Genomic DNA, 19,889 nt, shown 5'->3' with positions numbered 1-19,889 from the left:
CTTTTGGGCGACTCATACAATACATGATAATTAATTAGTTGGCATACCGTTTTGTTACCTAAATGTAGTGCTCATTTGTCCAGGAATTAAGAAAATTGTAATTAGTTAAAAGTGCTATGGGGGGGGGGGGGATGTAAATTAACAAGTTTTGTTTTTGTTTCCTTTTAATACTGAAATTTGTGGTACAGAATGCTCAGATGATCCAAATTTGTAAGGAAGTTTTGAGGCAGTGATGCTCGGTGCACTTTGTCTCCTCAGATAGAAATCACATATTCCTCTAAGCCATCAAGGCAACATCATCAAACTTACAGATGACTCATATATATTGGAGAGAAATAACTATGAAAACTCAATATCGCCATCCAGAATTTTTCCAAGATATTTGTTTCAATTTTTTTTTGTAAGAAATACATTATGGCAAAACTGTTTTGCCAAGTTATTTCTCCAAATAAAAAAGTTGCATTGCCAAAATAAACTTTTCAAGGAAAAGCTTTGGCTAAAATACATTTCTTGAAGGAATAAAGCAGCTTGGCCAATTTATATCTTTTGCAGAACTTTTGATGGACATTAATGTAACTTTCTAGATAAAAAAAGTGAATAAAGGAAGGACACAAATTTTAAAGCATTTGATTCAATTTGTCACTTTAATTCAAGCAATAATTCAGCTTATATCAATCATTAATCAATCAATCAATCATGCAATCGAATCACATTAATAGCTAATTAGTTTAAGCCAGATCCTCTTCAAACAATACATTGCAAACACATAGTAGAATCAATCATACGCAGAATTATGAATTCAAACAATACATTGCAAACACATAATAGAATCATTCCCAGAATTATGAATTAAAACAATACATTGCAAACACATAGTAGAATCATACGCAGAATTATGAATTCAAATAATACATTGCAAACACATAGTAGAATCATTCGCAGAATTATGAATTAAAACAATACATTGCAAACACATAGTAGAATCATTCACAGAATTATGAATTAAAACAATACTGTCAGATGGGTCATAGAAACAATTTTTGTAAATCACCTAATATCATAAAAATGCATTTAATTTCAGAGTAGTTGCTAACATTATACTTTTCCAATTACTCCTTTAAAAGGAGCACTGGATTATTTACATTTTTTTAATTTGCTATTTACTGCAGAGAACCTAACACCTTTTGGAATATTTCGATGCAATAAGTCATTTATTATTTGAGCTTGTATGCAGTAAACAACATTAACAATTCAAACTTCCTTTGATAGAGTGATGTCACAGATTGCTCACCTTACAAAGTCATATGCCCTTGACCAATAAAAAAAGAAATTACCTCTTTCAAGTTCCAAACACATATTGGGGATTATCAGTTACACAATCCTGTATTCTTTTTCTCTTAGTGATATTACCACAGTAACTGTTCATAAAAACCAAATAAACTGTCATTAAGTTTATTTTAAACATGTACAGCTGTACACAGTTACTAGAAGCACTCAATCTAACATACTTGTTCTTGAGAAATCCTATTCCAGCACCAACACAACACGTCTATGGTTTGTGCCCACATTTATCAATACGACTATGAGCCTATGTGTATACTAGGCTCATATGGTCACAGAAACCAGTGGGATACCCTGCAAAATTAAACATAAATACTCACATAGAATAACACAAGTGGATCTTCTAGTTATGGCAAGCTTTCACTACATACATTCATGGTAACAATTTACACTGTCTCTTAAATTTTAACACTGGAATTCGTGTTCACATTTCCTCCAAAAGCTATGATTACTTCCTGAATCTGGTAATCTGAAGGTTTGTTTTAATAATAAGCAGTTTTCATAAGAATTTTTTTTTTTAAAAACACAGTAAACTTAAAGTTATCTTGGCAAAAGTTTACAATAACCAGAAATTAAATTATTGATCATATTTTTGGGCTGATATAATCCACCAGCAGTGCAACCACAAATTAGTTTGAGAAAGGAAGAAACAATGCATTTCAGTAACAAAACAAATACACCTAAAGTTTACCGGCCAAGTAATAAATTGTGTGGGTATGCATGTGTGGCCAAGTGGTGCTACCACTTATCCTGGTAAGGACAGGGTTCCACCTTCTCAAGTCTGTCCCTGAAAGTGGATGTCACATCTTCGATCACTATTTTTTTTTCTTTTCTCTTATAAACAAGAGACTGTCCTGTACCATCCAATAAACCACTGCACAGTAAAATATTTTGTCATGAAGAATATCAGAGCATTAAAAATATTTAGGTTGTTTTCAAATTCATTATAGGAATCCATCAATGATTTATTCTGATAGGTTATAAACACAGGCAGAAACTACTTTTTAACCTCCAGACTAAGCCGTGTTGGTCGTTCCTCATTGAAAGACAACAAAAGTGCTCTTCAGGAAAAGTTACAATACTTCGGATTCCACTTCTTTGCTGATCTGGTCTAGAGTATTCGTCGATTTAGACTCAGTCCATGCCCCATCCAGGTTCCATGTGATCTCAGCTCCTGATAACAACATAATCATCAAAAAAGAAAACATTTAGTCTGAAAATATTCACTGTACTCTTTTTAAGGAAAACAAAGCAAACAAGCAACATTTCTCTTTGAACAAACACAAAATTATGATTTGCCTAAATCACTAGATCACGGCTAGCACGAACTGACGATTTATGTGCTTATATCCTCTGATGAAGATAAACAACATCAATTCTGTGAAAGAATGAGAAAATGCACAGAATTCTCCATGAGTTGATAGAATAAAACAAAAGATTGCATTGCAAGTTGCAATTCTTTTAACTTGATAATGGAAGGAAACTTACTGTTTGGCTGTTCAAGATTCAGTGTCCTTCTTGCAGCGATGCTATCTCCGAAAGGATTTGAACTAAATGAACTTTCTGGAAGTAAATCAAAGCAGATAATGTCATTTTGTCCAACATAGATGTATAACTAACCAAACAAAGGCAATTAGGTAAAGACAAAAAAAGACATGGTTGTCGGATCTGTGGCCGTGGATCGACTTCGGATTTAACCGGATGGTTAAATAAAATACAACAACACGGTTTTATATTCTAATCAGCCATGTTGATCAACTTCCAACTACTCTTTCACTTAGCTAGCTATTTTGCACAGCAGTTAATATACATTATTTAATCTGCTAGAATGTGTATATGCACTGATGACGCTATATCAGTATCGGTACACTACATCGGTGACATATTTATTCTAAAATACATACCTTAACCAAATGACAGAGTAATAAATGTGACATGCTTGTGATGCTACAGTTTGTGTAATGATGGTGCTTATCGATGCCTGGTCACTTTTGATGTAACTGGCAAGTTTTTAACCAAGTGGCTAAATTTGTGAAATTCTAGGGCTGTAATAAAATCATATCCATATCATCAATAATAATATATTTAATTCGGTCTGCATCTATATATTAACAGTTAGTACACTTAGAGGCAATGTTTGCTGTTAGGTTAGCAATTCTTACCAAACCTGCTGATTATAACTCAAGAAAATATAACAGTTAATCAAAATAAGACCAAAATTTAGTACAAAAAGCTGTGTTCAGAGATATTTTCTCATAAATAAGTAATCCCCCCTCCCCTCCCCATCCACCCATTTCCAAATACATTTCTGTACAATTTGATTCAGTGAAAGTAAGTAGTTTCAGATCTTTACATCAGTGTGCTTTCTTTATCTATGTTCTTTAAATATGTGCATCATGTATTCATGGACATATTGGCATTCAATATATTCATCACATGTCGATGAATATCTGGCAAAGTATGCTATGGCAATATGGTTACGACAGCTGCATGCTTTCAAATGACATATTCTTCATTCTTAAACAAAATTGAGAGAACCATGCTTTTAAAATATTATTGGCTCTACAGAGAGGAAATGATTCTTTAATTCTGAAATAAACAATGTCATCCCTGGTGTTGGATTCAGTTTTTCACCAATTCTTATCATTTGGGCCAAAACAAAGTTTTGCTAATTTCAAACTAAATAAAGAACCATGCATACATGATCAATGGTAATTTATTCTTGTTATCATATGGATGGAATGAGATATCGCATTTGAAAATGCACTGTTTAATACCGCTGACAAAACAGTCTACCTGCACTTGGGCATTTTAATAGGCTCTTGCAGTAGTTCGCTGGAAATCTGAGCTGTGCAAGTGACTTTTCGGGGCTTGTTTCCTTTGCAATGCTTGGCGAATTGATTAGATGACACATAGGCTAATGTTACAGACTAAAAACCTTGAAAGGCCAAGAAGTGAGCAATGGGGCAAAATGAATGGCAGTCTTACTAAAGGGTGGATTTTCATATGGTGTGCAGCAAAGTTAGTTATTAGCCTGACCATCTAATGAAGATGAATCAACAGTTCAATTAATCATACAAACCAGTCACCTAATTGGATGGAACTATCTTTATTTCATTTGCATCAATCAGCATTACATGGAAAAGAATGATTGGTGATAAAATCCCACTCATAGTGATATGTGATTGTTTACAATAGAAACTGTGAGAATCCTTGACATAACCTTGAGGATCAAATTTGTAGCGTTTGGACACTGTTGACCTCAACTCAATTTGAACTTCCACTGGAAACAAAACAGCATTCTTGTAATCACTAAAACAGATGCACAGTAAAGGTATGAACTTCAAACAAACTTTTTCCTCTTAAATTGTCAAGTTTTCAAGCTGACACATCACATCCCATTTACCTACATACATAAACGCACACACACACATCTTGACTGCACATTCTGTTTTCCATTTACTCAAAAAAGATGATTCTTTGTGATAATCAGCTAGCCTTCTGGGTACAAGTATGTTCACTATATGGTAGTAAAATCGACAGTAAATTCTTCCAGTAAGTTGAAGACTTACCTGAACCAGATGCTGATGTCTGAATGCCCCACTCTCTGGAGCCCATATCAGGGTGTACCTTGAACCCCTGCTGCGCCCAGAGTTTAGTGCGCTGCCAGATACGTCTCTCGTTCCAGTCACAGAGTAAGAATAAACCAATGATACCACATGAAAGAAGCATACACCACTGTGAACACACAAAATCATAAAAAAGTTGGAAACAATATTTCACGTGCCATACATTGCACCTCATTGTGTAGGACCAGCTGTTACTATAACCAGTGAAGTATTGCCCTGTCAGGGTAATAGTTGCGTGTTGCTAATACTTTTTCAATCGTCTTCTTAGTTCATTCATATTTCTGATCACACGTTGGCTTATTCTCTTCGCACTGTCTGGATTGCAGCATTAACATCAGACAATTTTCTTTTTCACATTTGCTAAAATGGAATGAAATGTTTTCAGTAATTCACTAATATCTTCATGGTTTTCAATGAATATTCATGAGGAGTTGTCTGTGGCCTTAGCCTAAAAAAACCCAGATTCCTCACTCTACCTACCATAAATGATTTCTGTCAAAACATAGCAACATGAAAAATAGGTTTTACACCTGAATAATTCAGTGTACACTTTAAACCGCTCTATTCGTTTGCCACATGGCCATCAAAACGACACACTGAAAACAAAAAGGATGAATGCTTCATAAATGACGAAAACTCAATAATATCATATCGATAAGTTAGACATATGGCAAAATATGATTTTGATGCTTATGAACTCAGATAAATCTTTATGTCACACTTACAGCAACAATTCTCACTGATCTCTGAGAGCTAATTGGTAAACCGTGAACTTTCACCATAAACTGCACTGTGTACTCGCAATACGAGGAAGAACTTGCAACATCTCTAAAATGAAAAAAAAAACAGAAAAAAATTAATCCATAGAAAATATTTTGTATTGTTAGAATGTAAACAATACAGAAATAAATTGCTCAAATTTACAATTTTTTTTTAAACTTCCACATATCGATATCCCCAATAGGTATGTTTTGCCTACAGCCATTCTCAAACTTCATGGCTGCTATTGTGTTAATTACAACAGCAAGAAAAACGAAATAATTACTTGTTCGATACTTCAACAAGGAATGTATATTCAGGCATCCACGGAAAATTTAACGGCTGATCAGAACAGGGAGAAAACTGTTTGCATCTCCAGACAAGTCCATTATTCTTCCTGTTGAAGACGTGAGCTGTGGCCTCTTTGGATGCTGTGAGAGGCACCCAAACGAGAGTATTGCTGGAATTATAAAACAATAAATATCCTCAATTTGTAATCATTTATAGTAACATCTGTAAGACTTCCATTTACTAACTTTGAAAACGTCATCTGTAGCAGTTCACTGCCTATATAGAGATACGATCAGACATAAAAGCATTTCAGGGAACTGCTGCAATGTGCAGACTGTGCCAACTTTTTAATCTACAGTCAGCTTATTTTCGTAGGGGTGAATGATTAAATATCCAAAAGGTAAAATATCTGCAGTCAAAAAGTAGTCCAAATGCTTTCCCTGACTTTAATAATCATTACGTAATAAATTTGACCTATGCATGTTTTTTATCTGTAGTATATATAGAAAATCAGAAGATTAACCTCAGTATTTGAAAAAAGATGGTGGGGTGGGTGGGTTCACTCTTGTACATTTGGGGGTATATTAATTAGTTGTTTCCAATGATCAGGAAAGGGGACAATTGTGAACATGTCTGTCTGAATTATGAGATGAGCCTGCTCTATGAAAACTGATCTTCATGTGTAATCACCTCATGGATAGGTACTTAAAATTGATAGGAAGCTAATAAGTAAAATGCTGTACATTAAGTGGGGAGTTAAGGCTGCTATATGAAATGGCCATTCTTCATAACTGTGCTAGAGTAGCTCTAAAGACCACAGATGTCTTTCTGTGACAATTTCTGTCAACTTTAAGGTGTCAAACCCACAAGCTGTACTTAATCCTAATTGTGACCAAATTTTGTTGAAAATATTTAATATTATCGAAAATTATTTACTTATTTACCTATCCAGCCAGTTATACTTGGATATCTCTTCTTGAGTGAAGTAACTCATCTCATCTTCCTGGGTCCCTTGGCCACCGATGACTTTTAAGGTATACCGTCCTGTAAATGGCTTTGACTTCCTAGTGGTCACGTCGAGTACTTTAAAGAGGGGGCGAAATTCTGGAGAAAAACAAGAACATGTTTGAAAACAACAACAACAAACTCACTTCCCTTTCCCTACCCCCGCTCATCCTTTAAGGAGTGATTGATCTGCTGTCGTAGGTAAATGGAACACTTAAATTAAAATTTAGCGATGTAGATGGAAGACTTAAGAATCATTGAGCAAACCAGAAGACCATAGGAAACTGATAACTAATGTCTATATATGCCAACTTTAATACTTTAGATTGTACAGCTACAACTTCATAATATGATTGGTTTGTTTTCTTTTGTCAGGGGTGGGGGAGGTGGAGGTGGGGGATACAAAATTTCTCAAGAGTTGCTGAAAACTGTTTGCTTTCATGCATACTGATCGTCTTATGGAAAAAACAAAAATTTAGGATTTAGAGTTTAGAGTTTATACTTCTCCGTCTTTATTGACGTTAAAAAATTTAATTAAATCACCGTGGAGTCCCAAAGACCCTCTCAATAAAACACAAAAAGGAAGCTTAATACCGAGGTATGGATCGCACTGAAGCAGTAAGACAATGGCTAGCTGCAAACAGAACCAATGAATAGCCTGGTATTAATGAAGTAACAAAGACAATCCTTACCATGTTTGAAATACACACAGGGGAGATTTGGATCCACCTGAGGACATTCATATACACTGCTGATACCATTGTAGAGTATAGTGGCATTAATGTCATACTGTAGAACCATACCAGGGGGACAGCCGTGGAGTACAGTCATGCCTAAGAGACCCTGGTGGAATGAGGGGGAAAAGAATTAGAGCGTACTTGTGACAGAAATTCCACAAAATTGCCAGAATCTGTGCACAAGATAATAAACATTTAAGTCATGTGCCATTGAAACTAAAAAGCAGTTACTCATGATAGGGGACAGTAAACTTTTTTTAAAACAAAAAACTAGAGTTTTCCCTGAATTTACAAGTATCAAATTTATGTTTCTGAAGCACAGCTCTCAAAAATATGTACTACACTTCATATTATTTTTTGCACCTAATAGTAACTTCAGGCACACACAGATGGTCCTATGCCCGACATGAAATTGCAGGGTTCAGCAATCTGTGTCCCCAGGTTCCACCCGCCCCCCCTGAACACCACCTTCTTTTTGGTTACCTTAGTCTCTGTCTTGTCATTAGTTTCTTCAAAACAACTGAGGGCAGAATTCCAGGCTTCAAGTGTAAAAGATGACACCTGTAGCAGCATCCCTGGAGGTGCTTTATGACCAATGCTAGCTAAGTCCTCCAAAGTAACCTATTTTGAGATGAAAGGTTAAATTCTGTAAATTATGAGAGGGCAAGCACTACTTAAATTATTACTTAACACATATATTACTGCATGACATACTCCCAGGGTAGCCATCCCCTTTAAGAATGAAAGAATACACCATCTCTGGTAGAAATCACCAAACAAAACATATAGAGAGCCAATGTGACATAATACCTAACAGTAGACCAAAAATGATCATCTTAGGAGGTTAAATGCTCTTATTTTGAGTTTTAAATTATTTATGGAAGTTTATATTTCTCGCTCTTGAGTGTGGTACCATGTTAGGAGACTTTAAGTGTGGTAATTAACGCAAGAACACTAACATACGATATAACAAATGGCTTAAATACTACGTATGGAAGCATACTTACAGTGTATTCAACTGTGTCTCTAAGATAATCTACTCGACGAAATAAATTGACTTGTAGCAAGTTCAAATCTGATACTTCGACCATCATTTGGATGAGATCCAGATTCTGGTGATGGTATAAACCTGAGGATGAAAATTGTAAATTATAGAACGGTATCCAAAATTTACCAGAATCAAATCCCCGGCCGCAATGCCTTGTTTTACTACAATCGTTACTGTATATGATAGAGGTATACTTGACTACCTAATAATCAATAATTGATGAAGGATTTTTTCTCTTTTCTCAGTTTTCTAATAATCCTCAAAAACTGAAGATTTATTAAATCATGGCACAACTAACAAGATAAAGACAAGAATATTAACAAATTCAAAAAATCCAAAGTGTTGTTCGACAAGTGGACACTACAACAACGATGGACATGTCATTGCGTCCTTCACTTACCGGCCTCTCGCTCTTCATGTGACCAACCTCTCAGCTCTATCTTGAACTGGTAAGAGTCCCCTTTATCCAAGAACACTTCAGCAGGAAGTGAAAATACTCTGCCTTCCCTCACCTGCAAAGATTTCAGAGCGAGAAACAAACAGTTATCAAACTTCTTTTCTTCTGGAAATAAAACATATCTTTAGGTAGGTTAAAAAGAGTTCCATGGCCTCACGGTTTTCATCCTAGCAGGATCTTTATCAGAAACGAATTGAATCCTTTAAACACGTCAAAGATAAAGAACACTACCCACCACCCCCCCCCTCCCCAATGGTCAAATAAATTTAGTGTATGTTGCAAAGGTGTGTCCCATTAGCTAAAATAAAATTGGTAACAATTCATTAAACACCGATTTCAGAAATGTATTTGATTGTCTTGCAATTACCTGTATTCCACCATTTCTTAATGGCTGTAAGGTATTATGAATACCATGTGGTAACAGACGGTTTCTATGCAAGACAATTACCTGTATTCCACCATTTCTAAATGGCTTTAAGGTAACATGAATACCAATTGGTAACAGATGGTTTCTATGCAGGACAATTACCTGTATTCCACCATTTCTATATGGCTGTAAGGTAATATGAATACCGTGTGGTAGCAGACGGTTTTTAAACAAGACAATTACCTGTATTCCACCAGTTCTAAATGGCTGTAAGGTAATATGAATACTGTGTGGTTTCAGACGGTTTCTGTGCAAGACAATTACCTGTATTCCACCATATCTCAATGGGTGTAAGGTAATATGAATACCAATTGGTAACAGACGGTTTCTAAACAAGACAATTACCTGTATTCCACAATTTCTATATGGCTGTAAGGTATTATGAATACTGTGTGGTTTCAGACGGTTTCTGTGCAAGGCAATTACCTGTATTCCACCATATCTCAATGGGTGTAAGGTAATATGAATACCAATTGGTAACAGACGGTTTCTATGCAAGACAATTACCTGTATTCCACCATTTCTAAATGGCTGTAAGGTAATATGAATACCAATTGGTAACAGACGGTTTCTATACATGTAGTCATGGTAGGCCTCCAGAGGCTTTCTTAGATTCAAGAATTGTTCCAAAGGGTTATGTAGGTCACCAGCATAGGCCTGCCAAAGAAGAAAAAGAAAATTAGCAAATAACATATGAAATTTACAGATAAATGTTAACAAATTGTGTGTACCAAAGGCACTGGTGCATGTGACAAAGCAAAGGGTACATACATTCAATTGGATGACTCTAGGTACCTCTATACCACCAATACAAAAATTACATTCAGCTGTTTGTAACGAGAGGACACCATTTTTCAATCTGGAATACATTTTTATAAAAGTTTTTCTAAAGGTTTACTATTTGACTTGCCTCGTTTGAAATGTGGGATTTAAGGAGCTTTGATAAATCCATTATTTGCCATACCCTTAATATAGTCTATTTTAACAGCAGATGTACCTATATGCCTAGAAAATAGCTGAATTATAAGAACTCGGACAAAACTTGTAATAAATGTGGTGGCTCAATTTTCGCCTATTTGCATCCCCCCCGCCTCTGAGTGAGAAGAAAATTTTATCTTAGTGTTAGCATTCAACATTGCATCAGGTAGGTATGGAATTCTGTAGGAAATATTGTAACATCATTTTAAATAATAAGTATATATGTTTTAAATTGTTTTGCATATATAATATTAATAATTTTCTAAACAAGAAACCCAAACTATTGCTTAAAGGTAATCAGTATTGAGCTCTCCCGCCCCACCCCCTCCACCAGGCATCTCTCCTTCCCATTATGGTAGACAGTCAAATAGTTGTGAATTGTCAAAAGAGTCACATCCTCTTATGGCCATTTAAAAAGAAATTGTCTAATTTCACATAACATTATTTATCATGTCAAAGGTCATAGGAATGGTGTCTTGCACACTCTTAGCAATGTTTCAGCATTCATGAAAATGTTGAGGTAATGTTGACAACCTTTTAATCATTGATTTATTTCAAGACTTACCATCCTCCTGTCTTTCTGCCTCAAGTCCAGGATCAGATGGAGAAGTCCTTGATAGATGAGCAGTGAATTCTCATCGTGGAGTTTGCTCCTCGTCAGACTGGGAGGACGGAGTTTGTAGTGCTCCTGCCTCTCAACTGAGCTGAGTTCGGTGGAGACCAAGAGCCTACTGAATGGACAAGATGGAGGCTCTTCCTTGTCTGTTGTCATAGTTCCTGCTCTCAGAGGAGCAGATTCTTTCTCTAACTGTGTAATCCTAACAGCTGGTATGATTCGGGATGAGAGGGATAGCTGACCGTTTGATTCGTCCTCACTGACAATAACCTGGATTGAAGATGAAAACTAATGTTCTTGATTCTTGACAAAGGAAAGGAATTCCAAACACCTTTCTTTGTTTCTAAAGTTTACAAAAGAAAGGAATTCCAAACACCATTCTTTAAATGTTTACAAAGGAGAGGTTTTCTACACACCTTTTTTTCCCTTATTTACAAAGGAACGTTAATCCAAGCACCTTCTTTGTTTCTTTACAAAGGAAAGTTATGCCAAACACCTTTATAAATTTCTTTACAAAGGAAAGTTATTCCAAACACCTTTTTTATTCTTTAGAAAGGAAAGGTATTCCAAACACCTTCTTTGTTTCTTTACAAAGGTAATGTATTCCAAACATCTTTCTTATATGCAAACACGAATCTCAACGCTAAAATGATCACCCAACACATTACAAAACTGCTATTAGAAAGCAAAAAGGAACCATCCATACCTCTCGTAAAGCAAAGTAACTATCAAAATAAACTGAAATAGTTTTGACCATTTGGTTGACTTCTGATGACATAGTGAGGACTTCATTGAGCTGCCACCCAGATGATGGTCGTAGTTTCGTCAGAGAGATAGATGACCCATAGGAACCGTACAAAATCTGTCAGAAATATAGTATGGGTATATTTGTATCAAAAATTATGATATCAATTTGTTTTCAGAAAAGAATCATACTAAACATTGCACAATTGTATTCCATTAGATTCACTCAGTCAAGTGGATTCCTATCGGCTACGAAAGCTAGAAATTATTTATTTTCTCCTAAAAAACTACTAATCAAGTTTTAATTATCCTTTGTACCAGTTGAAGAAAATATTGTACCATCTTCCATTCTAAGACTGGTTGGTTTAGGTCTGCTGTGCAAGTTTTGTAGTCATAGGGCAAATTTTCCCAAGGTATTTAAAATTACTTCTTTAAACAACTTTTTTTTCTATTCAATACCTGGTTAAGTACTCATGTTTAGCAAAGTCAAGAGGAGCATGCCCACAGATAGGAGAAAAGGGGGGGTGAGGGGGATATAACCTATGGCCAATAACTCTTGAAGCTTGAAGATGTTCATGGATTTTGTCTTGGAGTTAAACATACCTCTTGGTTCTTATTCAGTATCACCATCTGACCATCAGCACTTGTTGTTAAGAGAATGATCTCAGCAGAATTATAATCAGTGACTTGATGCCAGGTAACTCCTTCATCTGGGCTGCAATTGATGCAGAGTACAATAAAATAACATTAGTATACAATTACATAAACATGACAAATAACATTCTTCTGTCCTCCAGAGGAATGGGAGAGGGGTGTTGTAACAAATGCAAAAATCAAACATAATGGCAGTCAGAAGATATCGTTGTAAAAACAAAACAACAATAAACATGCACAATATATAAATATTCTTGTATTTCTCTCTGTGAAAACTGAGAATTCTTCATTTATGAAGTTTGAAGGAACTAAATAAATACAACTTGAAAAGACAGCTGAAATATGTTTCTTGAAGCATATTATCAAAGAAACTTTCAAGACAGATATGAGCGGGAAAAAAGAATGAAAACCTACCTATGTATAAGAGTGCTCCCCCAGAGGAAAATGTGTTTAGAAGGTCTGGCAGTTGTGGTAACCCCGGTCAAATTTAATGGCATTTCTATTCCACACAGGTCTGAATCTAGAAAAAGTGGGTGTTACGATCAAGAAAGAACCTTAGGATTTATCATAAATAATTTGTGTTGAAGTAGAGAAGTCATTTGATACATATCAAAAAACAAAAAAAAGTACAATTAAAAATACATAGTAGTACTCTGAGCAATCAAGAAATCTAAAACTCTGCTACAACTGAAATTATACAATGAGGTTGTAGGAACAGACAACCAGTTTATGTGTAGCTTATGGACTTTCTGCCAATATTTTATTTACAGATTCTTTCACGAAACACTTTAAAGTACTTGAATGGAAAGCAACAGCTGAATAAATATCCTCTTTCTGTCCTGTTTAGATAAAGGTTTGGAACTGTTCATACTGTCAGTACAAGTGCTTTAAAGCATGATTTGGAGGACAGTATAGAGTGGTATTAGCATTAGAAATATTGTCCAAACTAGACCGTTGCTGAAAGACATTTTGTGACTCCAACTAAAATGACAACTGAAAGTGACAATATTACAAAATATGTCCAGATTGCTAGCTAAGTTGGATTGAGGTTTCAATCATGTAATCTGTTGAATCCCTTTCAGAATCTTAACATTTTAGAACAAATTTCATAGATAGATACTGCAGTTTTTAAAGTTGGTAGTGAATTGCTTCAATATCTGCCACGGCTACTTAAAGTAGAAGAGGTCTTGCATTGCTGAAATAACTCAAGATTTAGTAATACCTTTATACCAACTCCTCCCCCCCCCCCCACCAATCTTTTCCGACTTCAACTGCACATTACAAATGAGAAAATGAGCCTGCCAGTTGACCCCACTGGTTACTCACTCATAAGGGTACAGTTACCCCAAGGAAAATTTGTCACCAATCTCCAAGTATGGCTCATGAAGGAACCTACAAAGAAAAAGGTTTGAAGTAAGCGAGCAGCCAGCAATGAATTCATATTGCACGAAATAGTTAAATTTGTCTGAATGCTACAGCCTTTCATAGAAATGAATCACAAAAGACAACACAAAAAGGAATGATAGATAAATAGTGACATTTTAAAACAAAACTGGTGAAGGATTCCATTGGCTATTCTATTCCATTTAATACCTTCCAAACAAAACATTGTCTGCAGATTCAGAATATAACAAAGTTGGACGACCAGCTTAACCTCAATAACTAATTCAAGCTTAAAATCCCATTGATGGAAAAGGGATCCTCCATTGTTTATCTGGCCTGCTTTGATACAGTTTCAGTGTCCGGTGTAGTGAGGGAAAGAAAATGAAGTTACGACTCACTGAAACACTCTATTGTAATGAGAGAGAACAACCCAGGATGTCTGATTGTAATTAACCTTTACAGTCTAGTGAACAAGCTCATCTTAATTTAGTATGATTTACATACTATTTGTGTTTTAAGAAAATTCTTCTCAAAGTCACAGATTGTGGAAATGATTTCAACAGTCAATTTCAAGGTTTGCATTATGAATCCCACTAACTTTTTTTCTCATTCTCTCTCTCCCCTCCCCCCAACCCCCCACCCCCCCCCCCACCAATTCCTTTTTCCTTTAATTTCCATGGGACAATGTCTGACGTGCCTTTCAATTGTAGAATAAAGTAACAACCACCAGAGTCAATGTTACATTCTGCGGCACCCATCTCCATCAGGAAGAAAGCTTCGTTTGGTGTGGTCGCACTGACTGCTCCACCAATCACAGAGCAGCTCACATCTTTCAGAGATAAAATATGTAAAAAGTGGCTTTGATAGATGGTGTATGATGAACATTTCATCAGGTCTGTGACAGTCATTTTAAAAGTCAAAGTAAGTTACACAAATGTCTGATGTGGCCAGTCAAACGTTAACAGCCTAACTCTGCTGGCTAATTCAACAACAAAAATTTCAATTTGATCTTCCTGTAATTAAGATTGGTAATTCAAAAGCTGATCCATTACCAATCAATCAGGACCTAATCCAATAGCATATTCAACAGAGACAGTGGAAAAAATGTCCTTTTGGTTCCAGAATACAAAATTCTCACATTGAATTTGTTGTTAAAAGTAAATGTTCCATGGAAATAAGAAACCTGAAAGACACAAGACATTTGGTTTGCCACACACCTGTGTTTGCACCTTTAATGAATTCACAAGCACCAGAATCAGCTCCATCAGTAACAGCTAAGAACTCCAGTGGTTCATCTGTGAAGAGAAACAGAAGATTTTAGAGACAGTCTAATGAAATGATCTTTTCTAAATTAAAGTTACACTAAGCAATGAGTACCTTAATTTGTTACTATCAAAAACCTGGGTATCATTACATAATTCCAAGTCAAGAAATAAAATTTAAATCCTTGCTTGAGCGATGGGTCTTCTATGAGAGCAACATGATCATGACTTTTTACAGTAGCTACCGCAGTAAATGTTATATGAACCATGGAGCCCTGTAGAAGCCGGGTTCTAAAGTAAATTTCTATAAGGGTTACATAAAAACATTGATTGGAGCAAAGCCTGAACCAGACAGAATCAGAATTTCACTATTCCTAGACTGAATATTCTGCTGAGTAGGCTAGTAAGATGCTCAAGTGCAAATTGTGGATCGACTTTTTTTCTTCTTTTATTTTTGCGAGTGGGATTGAAAGTTTTCGCAGGTCGGATTTGGCCCATGAGCCAACTATTTATATGAAACACAGCTGTACAGCAACTAGAGCTAGGTCTAAATATGAATCACACAAGGTTAATGTCCTTAAGAATCTTGCAGTGACCAATTTACATGAATGCTGACATTGCAGAGCTGATCACAAACTTGACTGAAGGATTGTCACTGTGTTAGTGTAGTAATGCAGTCATACTTTGTCCATCTAGACAATTTGGAGCTGTACCCATATACCTACCACATGATTTTGCTAATGCCCTACACCATGACACTGCTAGTCATGTGGTACATAAGCTACTAGACCTACAACACTCTCATGATACACAGATAAAATGCTGTTGTTTTTTATCCTCACCGGTGTGAATGATAGCTTGGTATATTTTATCGGTAGCCAATCCATCACTTCCAATCAGATAGATAAACCACTCCACCAGGTAAGAATGAGGTGGGATGATAATTGCCTTTATACAAGATACCTCATTGATCGGTATAAAATCCATACTTTGTTGGCTGACAACGGCAAAGTTTCCAAAGATCTCAAAGGCAGCGTATGAATCACCATACAAGATGCGGTCGGGCAGCGACACAACAAATCTAGCGTCCTCCTCGCAAACTCTCGTGACTGTGGTTGCTGTTACCTACAGAAACAAAAAGGTTTGATGCTTCTAATTGTTTACCCATACTTAAAACTGCATTTTGCAGTGGGTTGATTTTCAGACCAAATTATGTAGTATTATTCATGCATTATGAGGTATGGCTCGGTCTAATTAAGAGACCAGTATCCTAATTATAAATGGTTTAGTCCAACTTGGTCCAAGCTTGGTTCAAACAGTTCTCAAATTTTGGTAATTTTTTGCGTGCTTAGTTTAAGTTGTGATACAGGTGACCTAATTAAGGAGACATAATCCAACAATAAATCATGCATAAATAATAAATTCAATCAACAGATTTCTTTTTAAAGAAAAGTCACTCAAAACAACGGAACTCTCAACCCTAGTTCCCATGAATCAAGACTGTTACCTTGTATTATGACAATGCTATATATCAAATGTGTATCTCAAGTCCCACAGGGAAAGGGAATAGATCCTACACATGATCTTTGTTAAGAACAGTGACCCAAAATATAGAGGATCCACTCTCAACCTCCAGTTCCCTTGAATCAAGACTGTAATTGGGTGATCATGACCATATTACTACAAGTGTGGATCACAAGTAGCTTAGAAACGGAATAGAAACTACTCATGATCAAATGGCCAAGACGCGATCAGATTCACTGATTCAGTCTCACAGGGATGCAGTCTCACAACAATTCAGTCTCACAGATCATATCAACTGAAATAACTACACATTTGAAATAATTTGAAAAAGGAGAGCTGTCAGTAATGATTTTACATTAAATCTATAATGTATTTTCAATCTGCCTTCAATATGTCTGTTCTAAGGAGACAAATACTAACTTTTTGAACCAATGGGACATGGAAGTCCACATCACACATAGCAAAATGTTTTTTACTGGTATGGTGATAGTTTTTACAAAAGTAGGAATGTTTTCCTACCTGCAAGAAGATGTTATCTTTAAAATCATTGCTGGAAAATATAAGACCCCTCTCATCACTGAGAAGGAACATTGGTGAGGTCAAGGGTGACAGGTAGTAAACAATAGTTGGTTTTAACGATCTGAGGTGGTCCTGGATGTGTCTGCTGTTCATCGATTCACTTATAGTAGTGAGAGGAGAATCACCTGATTCAAACTCTCTCCAATATCCATCCACATGAATGATAAACCTACAAACAAAAATTAAAATAACAAAAATCCGAAAACAAGAAAACAATGCAGCCAGTTAGTAAGTTTGGCATTGTAGGCTACCTCATGAGAACCCTTTTCCTATCGTCATGGCTCAGTCGGTCAGATACAGGGCTTACATTCCAAAGGTAAACCTATTCAATTGCCATTATTCCCAATAATTTCTTTGTCCTTTGAAAAGACAAAAACATTCAAATTACTTCATCAATAAACAATACTTCCTCCACCAAACCACACAGGAATAAAAAATTGTCTGTTTTTTTAAATGTTATCCTCCAATAATTTTTATCTACACATATAGCATTACACTACCAGTGCAAACTGGAGTCTGTTTAGTTAATGATGCAGGCAATTTTTAATTCAAAGTGTAAGAGTACTCACTGAGAAGATTGGATACCATGATAGCCCCCTCTCGTTGATATCTGGACCTTTATCAAGTGGTGGTCTTGGCTGGTAGGAAGAGGTGCCACCCATCCTGGATCACAAATAGCCGAAGAGCATGACTGGTCCATCTCTACTGGAGCTCCCTCTAGGGAAAGCACTTTCTGGGTGATGTGCTCACCTGTCACAGTTTCAGAGGGGACAATGATCGTGATGACTGCTCCCCCTCCTCTGGAGAATAACACCCTCCCAACATCACTTCTATCATCAACACATCTTACGTGGGCAACAATGAAGTATCTATATGCAGATATGTTTTGCTAAAATTATAAAGAAGCAAAGATAGGATATAACAAGCAGAATCGAAGTAAAACATACTAAAATAAATTACTTGACGTACTGCATATAGATAGTTATAGTGAACAGGGAATAATTATCGAATCGCAAAATGCTATGCAGAATGAGAAAATGGCCCTCTGCAAGTGCAAACATGTATAGCAGTATTTGACATAGGTACCATACTACTTTGTAATATTTTTAGGGTAACATTCAGATTCTTCAAAAGGCTATACAGGAACAAGATTCAAACACAGCTTTCTCTGTATGTACTGGATTACTTTGTGGTGTATAATTTGATAAAGTCTTGTTTCTGTTACTTCTCAGTGACTGTAATGTTATGACAACATGATTGTAATAAATGGAACGGGAAAATCAAATAGGGCAAATCATTTTTAGAAAATTACTTACTGTATTTGTTGGCATCAAGTTATGGACTTGAAGTCTTTTCACTGCATTATTAATATGCACAACAGCATCGGTATTACTTAGAGAGAGTGAATTGGAGAACAGGGATGAATCTGATGAGACTTGTCCCTCCCAAGAGCATGATGAAGTGTTGCTGACGTCAGGGAAAATAATTAGTAGGAAAAATGCCAATGATGAAAGCATGACAAGTGAAAGGTGGGGCCTATGTTGCTTCATTGCTGCAGAAGAAATGAATAACATAGTCAAGAGTTAAAATGGTAAGAAAGCTGAGGAAATATAAAAACATAAATCCTGCAAGATGTTTAAAAAAAAATGCAGGTATTTGGCTTTATGCATTCTCAAGTTTTCTCAAGAGTAAAATTGATACTGGTAATGTTAAATGGTCACATCATGGGGTTTTCCCCCTTTCCTGGGGAGGAACCTATCTAATGTTGGGTAGGGCTAACCCTTACTACCAGTTAGCCCTAGGCCTAAGTAGCAAGGTTGCTAAGTTAGGCCAAGATAAAAATAATTCGTGATTGAAGTAAGAAAATAGCCTGAAGTTAGACCTAAGTTACGTTATGTACCATTTATTAAACAAACCACAAAAATTGGCAAGGCCTTACCTTGCTATGTCCAAATATAACGGAGTCGTGTGATTTTGTTTTCGCGATGCTTAATAATTCCGGTCACATAGATGTACTGTAGCCTAGATGCTACTTGCTAGGCTACTTAAGTACTATGTTACTACGCAGCCTAATGGTTAGGCTGTTAACACGATATTGCTGCAGTATAAACATAGTCGTAAGTTAGGCCTACTAGCTTGGAATATGATGTGGACACTGTCTGAAAATAACATAGTTTTGATCTTACTTCTTGAATGGAGTATTGAAAAGTTCAGACTTTTCTGTAGAACGGCGAAACACTTCAGTTTAGATTGTGGCCCGAGTTCATGAAATTTGCAATTGTTCTGTTCAATACATGACCTTGCGAACGAATATTGTATCAGTGAATGTTGTATGTAGTGCGCATATACCGGATCGGACTCGGAGTTGACTTCCCAACGCGTGGTATAGTATTTCAATGCGCCAACCAAATAATAAAGATTCAGCTTTGGTGTACATGCATGGATTGCAGTTAAT

The 19,889-nt window shown here is 36.1% G+C and overlaps 1 protein-coding gene across 1 annotated transcript; it reads right to left on the bottom strand.

Annotated features, from left to right (window-relative positions):
* Window positions 1–828: 828 nt before the first annotated feature.
* On the bottom strand, window positions 829–19,777 carry LOC139968106 (cation channel sperm-associated auxiliary subunit gamma-like). The gene is made up of 23 exons (XM_071972472.1): window positions 19,621–19,777; window positions 18,751–18,986; window positions 18,004–18,323; window positions 17,375–17,603; window positions 16,174–16,456; window positions 15,287–15,364; window positions 14,767–14,898; window positions 14,013–14,078; window positions 13,101–13,206; window positions 12,636–12,747; window positions 11,995–12,150; window positions 11,238–11,558; window positions 10,202–10,351; window positions 9,211–9,322; window positions 8,770–8,891; window positions 8,246–8,383; window positions 7,718–7,868; window positions 6,965–7,124; window positions 6,016–6,189; window positions 5,696–5,798; window positions 4,914–5,079; window positions 2,830–2,904; window positions 829–2,515 (listed from the first exon to the last, which is right to left on the bottom strand). The coding sequence occupies exons 2-23, from the start codon at window positions 18,982–18,984 to the stop codon at window positions 2,415–2,417; spliced, it is 3,489 nt and encodes a 1,162-aa protein (XP_071828573.1). The 5' UTR covers window positions 18,985–18,986; window positions 19,621–19,777; the 3' UTR covers window positions 829–2,414.
* Between the last annotated feature and the right edge of the window lie 112 nt (window positions 19,778–19,889).

The sequence above is a fragment of the Apostichopus japonicus genome, chromosome 5 (assembly GCF_037975245.1).
Source record: "Apostichopus japonicus isolate 1M-3 chromosome 5, ASM3797524v1, whole genome shotgun sequence".
NCBI classification, from domain to species: Eukaryota; Metazoa; Echinodermata; class Holothuroidea; order Aspidochirotida; family Stichopodidae; genus Apostichopus; species Apostichopus japonicus.
Note: the sequence above shows the minus strand (reverse complement) of the source record. Positions and strands in the feature narration are given on the sequence as shown.

Bases quoted from the DNA above. Each gene is read 5' to 3' on its own strand.
- LOC139968106 (XM_071972472.1), bottom strand. From the start codon at position 18,984: ATGAAGCAACATAGGCCCCACCTTTCACTTGTCATGCTTTCATCATTG. The intron at 2,905-4,913 runs GTAAGTCTTCAA...ATTTACTTCCAG, and splicing joins GACATCAGCATCTGGTTCAG to AAAGTTCATTTAGTTCAAAT. The intron at 2,516-2,829 runs GTAAGTTTCCTT...TGTTGTTATCAG, and splicing joins GAATCTTGAACAGCCAAACA to GAGCTGAGATCACATGGAAC.